A 10869-nucleotide genomic window follows, 5' to 3' on the forward strand; every position below is an offset into this window, starting at 1 on the left:
TGAAAGCCATTTATCATTATCATGCAAAAAGCGAGGTTTTACTCTATACGCTTTTGCCCATTTTCCTTCAAATTTTGAACATAAACGCCAAGAAAAATGTTTAAGTTTATCAAAATCGATAGTTGTTGTTGATCCGCTGCTAAAATTCATAGTAATAAAGTTACATATTTTATCACATCTATCTTCTTTAAGGTTAGATAACCATACATCAAACAAAATTCTATGCGATATTTTAGAGGCGCTCATACTAAAATTTAATTTTCTCACAAAAGTGCAAGTATGTGCAGAATTTTATTTCTTATTTTTAAAAATAAATATATGTATGTTATATATATGTTCTTTGTTGTGGTGGGTGTTGGTGGAGTCAAAAGATCAGGACCGCTGAAAATTTACTTTTATTAGGAATCACTTGTAAAAACATGCCCTGAGTTTTTCATCTGTAAACAGTTACCTTTACTCAAAACACAAAGATATAAAAAGTTTAACCAGATAATAGCTTAAGTTATCTCCACCGAAAAAATTTTGAAAATATATTTATTACTTTGATAATTATAGGCTTTTAAAAATTGCACTAGTTGCGTTCGCACTAATTGTGTTTTTGTTTGTTTATTTTCCCTACTATTCGCAATACCGCTAGAAGTGTATAAACAAAAAACTTGTCGCATATATGGTATTTCTGGTATATATTGAGATTCTTCTTAATAATAGAGTAGCCAGATTAAAAAAAAAAGGAATATTAAAAAACCATTTTTGTCGTCTCAAATTTGAAGATCGAACACTGTGCGGTGTGCGATATGTAGGCATAGACAAAGTGTGTGCTTGTGAAATACATACATATATATGTATGAGATTTGAGAGAAGTGTATGTATAATAGCAAGGCGCAAGTGTAAAGGAATATTTAAAATGTTTGCTTGAATGAAATTACTTTTCACTTTTTTACTTTTAAAATATAGTAAAGAAGTTGCAGACAGTAATTTGCTGAGTGTGCATGTTGGACTATGTTAAAATTCGCGGAAGCGAGAAGATGCTGCATTGTTATTGCTAATGCACGGTTGCTGCTTCCAATTTCTTTTCCAGTCCAAAAAATTTACTAAGTGGTAAAAAATGGACCAATTTCTATAACATTGAGAAGTTGAGTGGAGTTTGTTGCTCTGTATCAAGAAAATATGCCAATTCCGTTTTTATTTATAATAATAATAGATTGGCGCTTTCACATATGTTAGTGTTTGGCCGAGCTTCTCTTCCGAATTGTGGCGTGCGCCTTGATGTTGCCGACTCCGAACGGCGATTGTATTTTTATGAGAAGCTGTTTTTCATGGCAGAAAAACACTCGGAGGTTTGCCATTGCCTGCCGAGAAACGACCGCTGTTAAGAAAAAACCTTTTATCTATATTTTTTTTGCGATGTTGCTTTGACCAGGGTTTGAACCCAGGTGCTGCGGAGTGGAAGCGCGCACTGCTTACCACTACACCACAGTTTTTATTATATTAAATATATTTTAAAGTAACATTTATAATATTTACCTTAGAGTGGTTCAAAAAATGTTTTTTTTGTAATTCATAAACGCTACCTCTCAAGATAAAAAAATACGTGTCTCTTTTTTTATCACAAATAAAAATATTCTAATGTAGCGTTTATGAAAGAGTGTTTTTATGAACCACTCTAATTTACGTATAAGGATAAATTGATATACATACATATCTATTACTACGTTTATACGAACGCATTATTTGCAAATAACAATTTGCAAAATGGAAAACTTTGCCGTATAAACGCTGAGTTAATTTTTTATTTGCAAATAACTAAATCGCGCAAATAAGTATTGATTATACCACTAATTAGTGGTACTATTTGCAAATAAGCGCAAGACCCTGCCATTCTTAGGTTAATTTTCCTTTTCGATGGTCATATTGTTGCCTTTTTATAATCAGGCAATATTAAAAAAGAATTTTTCACCATCGAATAAACAGTGAGTTAGGTATTTGCAAATTATTTTTATTTGCAAATAGCTTACGTATAAACGTAGTATGTGTTCGTAGCTTATATATAAATGCTGGCTTTAGTAAAATGCGGCATTCGCAGCATACGATTGCGAATGGCTCACTGGCGCCGAGCCGTTGAAAAACTTGTGGCAAATAAACGTGCATAAATAGTTCCCATACTAGTATTGGACAAGAACGATAGAATACAAGATTGCGCATTCCCGCAGAATGACATTTGTGGCAACGGGTAAACAAAGAATATGGCGAAGAACAACGAGTTGACAGTTGTGAATTTGCAGTGAGAAAACGTGTTTTCTTCACGATTCACCAATTTCTCAAGCCATCTTTGAATATGGTAAATTAAGCACAACGTTAACAAAAAATATACAACCACTCTTGAAATGTGTTCAAAAGAATAGGTCTTATTAATTAACTATTTAGAATTTTTGTGTTTGTATTGCAGGTACCGAAAAAGTGATAATATCTTGTCGCAGTTTTCCTGCAGAAAGTGGTCGATCAACTAAGTTTGCGCCTTCTAAATCATGCACTGTGCATGTGGAATCATTTAAGTTGGTGAGTGCGTGGCAGTAATAACAACTTTGTGTCGTATTAATAAAAACTTTGCTTACAGGGGTTGGAAAAAATAAGTCGCGGCAAGCATGCCGGTGGTGATGCAGCTTGGGAAGAGGAAAAACTACGTTCTTATAAAACCAGTGAAGTGCGTTTAGTCGAGGTTCAAGAGCAGTTGTGTAGTGATGTTAAACGTGGACAAGATCAGTGTCATACCATGGCCAACGATCACGAGCCCCTATTAGAAGATTGGTTCTTGCACAAACAAAGCGATTCACCTGACCTACATGTTTGGTTATGCATTGACAAGCTGCTACTGTGTTGCCCTGGTGGTTACTTTGGACGTATTTGACGTAAAACCTACCACAAACATATATAGCCTGTTGCCCTACTTCTGGATTTGCGGGCTTTACAGGAAAAGCTGTTTTCGCCTTTAATAAACCTTATGGGAACGTGGCGCACGGGAACAGCTTCCCGTAAAACCTGCAAGACCTGGAAAACGGGAGCAGGCTAATAAAGTCTCGTGATTGGAAACCACGCACTATTCCTAATTTGATTTTACGTATTTTTCTTTATCATAGGAAAATGTAAGGGTTCTGGCACTCGTAAAGGTAATGGCAAATGCGCCTGTGATGCTGGATTTAAAGGTGAGAATTGTAATAAGTGTGCTGATAATCACTTTGAAGCCTACAATGACCCAGCAAAAAACACGATTACCACAGAAGCGAAAGTGGAAACGAGCTAGGCGATGGGAATCGCTTACCCTTTCGCTTCAGGAAGGCATTATTTTAACATGGGCATGTCATTGGCGGTAAGCCCTTACCCGCAGCATTACCTTCAAACGAAGGGAGAACGCATGGATAAACAGAATCCAGAGAAGCGAACAAAGAATGCCTTACAGAGAAACTAATGTAGAATGCCCAGATGAGTACATACTTATTTACATATATTAAATCAGAAAATGTGTTAAAAGATTAAAATTAATTAAAATTTGTATAAATCAGTTTTTATACATACATATGTATGTATTTGGGTATTTAGATTTTACTTAAAAATCGGTATGTACATACATGCATATTTAATTAAGCTTAAAATTGTACTTCCTCACTCATGTACTTCACTTCATTGACTGACTTCAACTTCGCTGCAAATTGAACAAAGCAAAACATGATTTTTATGCGAAACAAATTTCCACGGAAACTAACGGTAGAAAAAGATTTTTTGGATATTCATTCTATTTTTCAGCTGGCTACGATGCAGCATTCTACTTTGCATTCCCCGAAATGAAGCAAAGAAGCGAAATAAAAAAAAAAATATTGTAGGACATTCTACTTTGCATGCCCTGAAATGAAGCAAATAAGCGAAAAAAATAAAATGTTGTAGGACATTCTACTTTGCATTCCCTGAAATGAAGCAAAGAAGCGAATTAAGAAAGAAATATTATAGGACATTCTACTTTGCATTCCCCAAAATGAAACAAAGAAGCGAAATAAATAAAATATTGTATGACATTCTACTTTGCATTACCTACAATGCCTAAAAGAAGTGAAAAAATTCGAAGGCATTACAACGCTATGCCTTCTAGAACACGTTACCACTAAAAGCGATTACCGATTTTTTGCTGGGGATGTTCCCCATGTCACAAATCTTGCTATGAAAAGGGATGCACCGGCGCGGACCTAAAGGTTAGTCGAAGTATTTTTGCATTTGTTTAATGCATCCTGAACATTACCAAAGTATATCTGTCCAAGGGTTGTCGCTTCAGCAACATTCCCCAAAATTATTTGAATAATTTTTAAGCTGTTACAACAACTGAGTGAAGGTTATGTTCATTGCTGTAACTGAAATAAAGTAAACTAATGGTTTGCATTCATGCAGTTATTACAATTATATTATCTTTATATCCAACATATTAACCAGGCTATTCTGATGTCGGTACAACAGTCACCACGGTTACAATTGACCACTTTGGTTACAAATTCAAAATATCGGTATTCTGAATTCTTGATACCGTGACAAAAGTTACAAAAATTGTTACCTGCCAATTAGGAGGTAACAAGCTCGTTACAGCTGTTTTCATGTGTACATATTTCGAGTTGTGCGAATCAAAGATAATTAAAATTATAAAATTAATAAAGTTTGCTTATTGAAGTCGCCAATTAAACTTTTAAGCAAAGAATGGAAGAAGCACTTTTAGTTCTTTGTGCTATGCAAATGGAGCAGGAAGAAGTGTTGGAAAGGAAACGGCTGCTCAGAAGCCTGCGGGACAGCAGTGACCCATTCTCCATGTCTGAAACAGTTTTCGTACAATATTTTCGCCTGTCTAAAGCGGTGTGTAATGAGCTTATTGAAGAGCTCATGCCATTTGATGATCAGAAGACATCGCTTCCATTTGGCCTACGCTTTTTTGCTTCCCTTTATTTCTTCGCCAATGGATCATACCAAAAATGCGTTGGAAACAATTTTGTGGCTTCAATGAGCCAGCCGTCAGTGTCGCGATCACTTCAGCACATATCAGCTATTATTGTTAACAGAAAACTAAACGAAGTAAATTTTCCCAAAACAAATGAAGAACAATTGACCATCAAAACGGGGTATACAGTTCAATGGAAAAGTATTTAGTTGTAATTTAATACACGCCTCTATTTATAATATTTTTACAGCTTTTACGTGTCTTTCGGCGTAAAAAGTACAATAGGCGCGATCGATTGCACCCACATTGCAATTATTGCTCCTTCGTCGATTGATCCTTCAAAGCCAAGCAGCCTCTACATGAATAGAAAAGGATTTTATAGCATAAATGTGGAAGCCGTTTGTGATCATAGCCTAAAATTTTTAGCAGTGAACGCTAGATTTCCGGGCTCATGCCATGATTCCGGAATTTGGACAACATCGGCAGTACGCTTGTTCATGATGAGACAAAGTGGTAGCTGGCTTTTGGGAGACCAAGGATATCCCCTGGAGCCTTGGCTTCTAACTCCAATTCCAGAGCCATCCAGTACACAAGAGGAAAGGTACAATAAGTTACATGCCAAAGCTCGCAATGTAGTTGAGAGAGCTTTCGGGGTGCTAAAATCGCGATTTAGGTGCCTTTCGAAGCATCGAGCTTTGCACTACAGTCATGAAAGAGCAGTCAACATTATAAATGCGTGCGTAATTTTGCATAATATTGCATTAAAGAAATGTCCGCTTACTTTTATCGAGACTAATGAGGCAGAATTCGATACTCCATCCACACCAGCAAACGTTATTCGAAGTCAGTATTATCGTGAAGGTCAGATAATACGTTCTCGATACATTCAAACGCTTTAAAACGAAATTATCTACCACGGGGCATTGTTGCTTTATTAGTGAACTAGCTTACGGTACCGGACAAAAGTATTTGTACAGACAATTTTTCGCAATGGTTATTATTCTAATTTCTTTCCACTAATTTTTTATAAAAATATAGTTAATACTATAACAAAAAACATAAAGATATAATCTCTAAACTTTCTGCAAAACTTAGGAAAATCCAAAATATCGCATAACCATTTCCAACTTCCTATCAGATTTTCTGGAAAAAATCTAAGTATGCAGTTTTATAGCCCATTAGATTTTAGTATAACAAAATGCAAGTTTAAAGTTGCTAATGAATCGCGTTGATTTTCTAAAAAATTTTTTGTTAACGATGTCAGTAATTTTTTCCATACGAAGTGCATACATACATATGTATGTAAATACATATCGCTCATTTATTTCAATAGCGTCATAATCCAAAAATTGCAAATATTGAGTTAAGTACCTAGAAATTGCAGCTACTTCTTCCATGTTGTGTAAAAATTTCATAGTTACATATCGTCGTTTAAAGTACAAAACAGCGTCATTCTGCAAAACCGCGTAACTGACATTGGCTGCCAAAAATTGGATTTGCTCACACAAGCTCTTGGCTCAATCCTTATCCATTTGTCCTGAAATATACTAGCCAGAAGTGCGATTTCTTTATAAAAAAGAGAACCATTTTGAAATATGGGCGTTTTTACACTCTAGAAAATGATTTCTAAAACTTCACATACGCGGTTCTGCATATGATGGATTTCATCGAATTACAACTCCCACATCATTTAATGAAAAAAATAAAATAATTTATTCACGACTTTTTCCATTTCAGTTATGAAAGCATAATTCAAATAAAACAGCATTTGCTTTACTTCAAAGCTATATTAGCATGACCATGTAACAAAATAATCTCCTGCAAATTCATTCAAATATGTGCATATGTGTATATGTTAGTGTACATATGTGCATACACACATCGATAGATATGTATATTATATAAGCATGTAGCAAATTAAATATACTTAAATAATAAAAGAAATAATAAACTCAGTCTTTTTATAAGTTAAAAAACGCCAGTACAGCAAAAAAAATTAGTGTGCTTAAAGCCGGCTGAGCGAATACAGCAATACAATACAATAAATGATTATATTAAGGCTTTTTCATAGCTTCAGCAAGAGCCAAAAATCCTTCTCCTAGTTTAGCTAGAGCATCATTAGTTCTTGTTTGCTGCTCAAGCATACGGCCATCGTACTCTTCTCGCTTTCTAATATGTTTTAACACAACATCTACGAGTTCCTGTGATCCTCCTCTTTTGTTGTTTGTTCTGGATGGTGTTGCCTCAATGGGTGAGTTGGAAGAAGAAATATCGCTGCGAGAAAAAATATTGGTTCTGCAGAGTGGACTATTGCTGACGGGTGGACTGCAGGGTTCTTCTACCGTAACTTGCAAAGCTGAGACTTCCTCATGTTCAGTGGAGCATACAGTATCCTATAATATTAAAAAAAAACATTAATACTCGTATGAACGGGTGGACTGCAGGGTTCATCTACCGTAACTCGCAAAGTTGAGACTACGTCATGTGCAGTGGAGCATACAGTATCCTATAATAGATATATAAAAAAAAAATTATATTAATACACTTATGAACGTTTTCATTAAAAATAGGATCTATTCTTGCCTGGAATCCCAGCTCCTGAGCAGGAATCCCATCCACTGCCATCATTCCCATGGCCTCAAGTGCTTGGCTGTCAAAATCACCCAAATCAGCAGGCTTTGGCCCGCCTCCTGTGCCCATTTGGTCCGCTTTGAGCCTTCTCGCCCGACTACGCAATTGTTTTTTCCAGTTTGCCAGTGACTGCAAAAAGAAATACAAAGTAAAGCTTTTTTGCTAAATAAATGCATGTTGCTACTTACCTCCTTCCACTTAATTGGGGTACGTGTGGGCCCGTTCAGCGCATTCAAATTGTTGGCTAGTTCCTCCCACAGATCTTGCACCTGTCGTGGCTGCGCAGGCGTATTTTTTCCAGTCACCAGCTCTGGATTCTTTTTTATATATGCAATATAGCATTGCAGTTGTTCCTGCGTTGTCCGCTGAAATTTTCTGCAAGAAACACATTTAATAAATTTAGTTATTTGCATAAATGGCTAAATAAGTTAAAATACACTTACTTTTCTCGCTGTTGCGTTTCCATTTTTCATCTGTCAATTTCATTATTTTAGTAATCAGCTGTGAACAGTGCTGCCAATAATTTCGCTTTCACCACAAGGTGAACTTTTCCTTGTTACGAAGTTGCTAGAATACCCGGTACAAGTATTGGTTACAAAATTGTAACAAATTTAAGGTGACAAGTTATTGTAACCAAATTGTTAGAATAGACCTGTAAAAATATGCCTTTTTCTTTTTTTCATTCATCATCCAGGTGTCGTAACTGCAAAGATGGCTGGATTATGGGATATGAACCAGTAGGATGCCAGGGTATAGCATTTTCAGTTTAAATGAAACCATTTTCAAATTAAGCGAATCCTTTTTCAAATTAAATGAAACCTATTTCATTTTAAGTGAAACCTTTTTCAAATTAAATGAAACCTTTTTCAGATTCAGTGAAAGTATATTCAAATTAAATGAGAACTTTTTCAGATTCAGTGAAACTTTATTCAAATTAAATGAGAACTTTTTCAGATTCAATGAAACTTTATTCAAATTAAATGAAACTTTTTTCAAATTAAATGAAACTTTATTCAAATGAAATGAAACTTCTTTTTTGGATTACTTTGAATTAGCTGTTATGTGTTGCTCTTCCTTACGGTCATACATTGTTGCCGTTTCGGTCCAATTGGACCAAAATTGGTACTTTCATTTCTTAAAATAAGGCTTTCGTAGGTTGGTTGGTTTGTTGTGATTTTCGAGGGGTTTCNATGAAACTTCTTTTTTGGATTACTTTGAATTAGCTGTTATGTGTTGCTCTTCCTTACGGTCATACATTGTTGCCGTTTCGGTCCAATTGGACCAAAATTGGTACTTTCATTTCTTAAAATAAGGCTTTCGTAGGTTGGTTGGTTTGTTGTGATTTTCGAGGGGTTTCGGTAACTAGGCAAATCATATAATTTATTCATTTTATAAAACTTCAAATATCTCTGTTTTCGGAAGTACATGTAAAGGATAATGTGAAAAGGAAAAGAGAAATGGGACATGTCAAAATTATTCTTGAACCGAAGTTGAATGTTGCCGTGATTAGACTGATCCATAGAGTTTGCCAAATTTTAAATTTCGCTCAAGCGAGTGAGTGAGAAGGGAGAGTATTTGTACTTTATTTCCCTCTTCTCCCTTAAGAAAATAATAGTTGACAGCTTTGAATTCGTGTAGCAACAGTAAAAATATTCTCCCAGTTAAACATCATAATCGGCGTTATCGACTCCCTGATATAAGTATGGCGTCGATAGCGTCGATAACGATGTGTAACTGGGAGTTAAGGCTCTGTTACGTACGTGTTTTTACGTAGAAATCATAAACCAACAGACTTCTACGTATGTAATGCTGTGCGTTGGGTAACAGCTTACACGCGAAGCTCATTTAACAGATTCCTTATGTGACAACTCTCAAGCAATGCCAAATATGCATAACAGAGCCTTTAGTGTTAGCCAGACATGGCGCAAACGGCTATTAATAGGTTAAGTTGATTTCCTGTTCCTTAATTTAAAAATGTTTAATACTTAATTTGAATAAAGTTTCATTTAATTTCAAAAAAGTTTCATTTGGTTTGAATAAAGTTTCAGTGAATCTGAAAAAAGTTTCATTTAATTTGAATAAAGTTTCATTGAATCCGAAAAAGGTTTCATTTAATTTGAAAAAGGTTTCGCTTCATCTGAAAAGGGTTTTAATTAAATTGAAAAAGGTTTCGCTTAACCTGAAAAAGGTTTCATTTAATTTGAAAAAAGTTTCATTTAAACTGAAAATGCTATATAAATGAATGTTTACTTCAAAACCGATCATCATCACTACTTCAATGACGATGGTTATATCATCGGTGACTACGGCGAGTTTAAGGGCATGAAACGTTTTGATTGCCGTAAACGCATACTAGAAAAACTAAAAGAACTGGGCTTGTATCGCGAGACCGTCAATAATCCTATGGTCGTGCACTTCTACAGTCATTCCAAGGATGTAGTTGAACCCATGATTAAGCCACAATGGTATGTTTCGTAAATTACTTTGCGAATAAATATTATAACTGTTGCTTTACAATCATTTTGCAGGTACGTGAAATGTGATCAGCTGGCTGCCGATGCCACTGAAGCTGTCCGGGAGGGGTATTTGAAAATTACACCAGATCATCACACAAAAATCTGGTTCCCCTGGATGGAGGGTATACGCGACTGGTGTGTGTCGCGTCAGTCTCAGCAAAATAGTCTTGCATCAACAACCAGAGCTCAGTACGTCATAGTTATTTTTCTTCCCTGTTTTTGGAAGCTAGTGCAATGAGGTATAGTTTTAATATACATTTATTCGATTTGAAATTTTTACTACTATAGTCTTAATTTGCAGTGGTCAAACCGTTGAAGAATTTCTTAAAACTGCGCGTTAAATATGTATTATTATATTTTCATTTATCCACTTAGTTAAGTTTAACTATAACGAAGCAAAATGATGTGCAAAAACAAGTAATTGCTATTAAATCTAAGTAAAAAAATTATACAATTTAAATGGTAATTATTATAGCATTTTCAGTTTAAATGAAACTTTTTTCAAATTAAATGAAACCTTTTTCAGGTTAAGCGAAACCTTTTTCAAATTAATTGAAACCCTTTTCAGATGAAGCGAAACCTTTTTCAAATTAAATGAAACCTTTTTCGAATTCAATGAAACTTTATTCAAATTAAATGAAACTTTTTTCAGACTCAATGAAACTTTATTCAAATTAAGTATTAAACATTTTTAAATTAAGGAACAGGAAATCAACTTAACCTATTAAGAGCCGTTTGCACCATGTCTGGCTAACA

The 10869-nt window shown here is 35.0% G+C and overlaps 2 protein-coding genes across 2 annotated transcripts in view; both read left to right on the forward strand.

Moving 5' to 3' along the window:
* Nucleotides 1–8358, forward strand: part of LOC108371330 (cysteine-rich with EGF-like domain protein 1) — a 17964-nt gene extending 9606 nt beyond the window's left edge. The window contains exons 2-6 of the mRNA XM_017626881.1: nt 2478–2556; nt 2615–2897; nt 3108–3268; nt 4182–4241; nt 8294–8358. Coding sequence (XP_017482370.1) covers nt 2478–2556; nt 2615–2897; nt 3108–3268; nt 4182–4241; nt 8294–8338 — 628 coding nt within the window. The 3' untranslated portion in view covers nt 8339–8358. The remainder of the gene's footprint in view (nt 1–2477; nt 2557–2614; nt 2898–3107; nt 3269–4181; nt 4242–8293) is intronic.
* A 1412-nt stretch (nt 8359–9770) lies between these two features.
* On the forward strand, nt 9771–10585 carry LOC108371380 (probable valine--tRNA ligase, cytoplasmic). The gene is made up of 3 exons (XM_017626932.1): nt 9771–10062; nt 10126–10352; nt 10415–10585. Exons 1-2 carry the CDS (start codon nt 9836–9838, stop codon nt 10349–10351), a joined length of 453 nt encoding a protein of 150 aa, XP_017482421.1. The 5' UTR covers nt 9771–9835; the 3' UTR covers nt 10352; nt 10415–10585.
* The last annotated feature ends 284 nt before the right edge of the window (nt 10586–10869 follow it).

This window comes from Rhagoletis zephyria, unplaced genomic scaffold (genome assembly GCF_001687245.7).
Source record: "Rhagoletis zephyria isolate East Lansing unplaced genomic scaffold, Rhagoletis_zephyria_1.1 Rzeph_scaffold_00067, whole genome shotgun sequence".
Classification (NCBI taxonomy): Eukaryota; Metazoa; Arthropoda; class Insecta; order Diptera; family Tephritidae; genus Rhagoletis; species Rhagoletis zephyria.

Bases quoted from the DNA above. Each gene is read 5' to 3' on its own strand.
- LOC108371380 (XM_017626932.1), top strand. From the start codon at position 9,836: ATGAATGTTTACTTCAAAACCGATCATCATCACTACTTCAATGACGAT. The intron at 10,063-10,125 runs GTATGTTTCGTA...ATCATTTTGCAG, and splicing joins CCCATGATTAAGCCACAATG to GTACGTGAAATGTGATCAGC.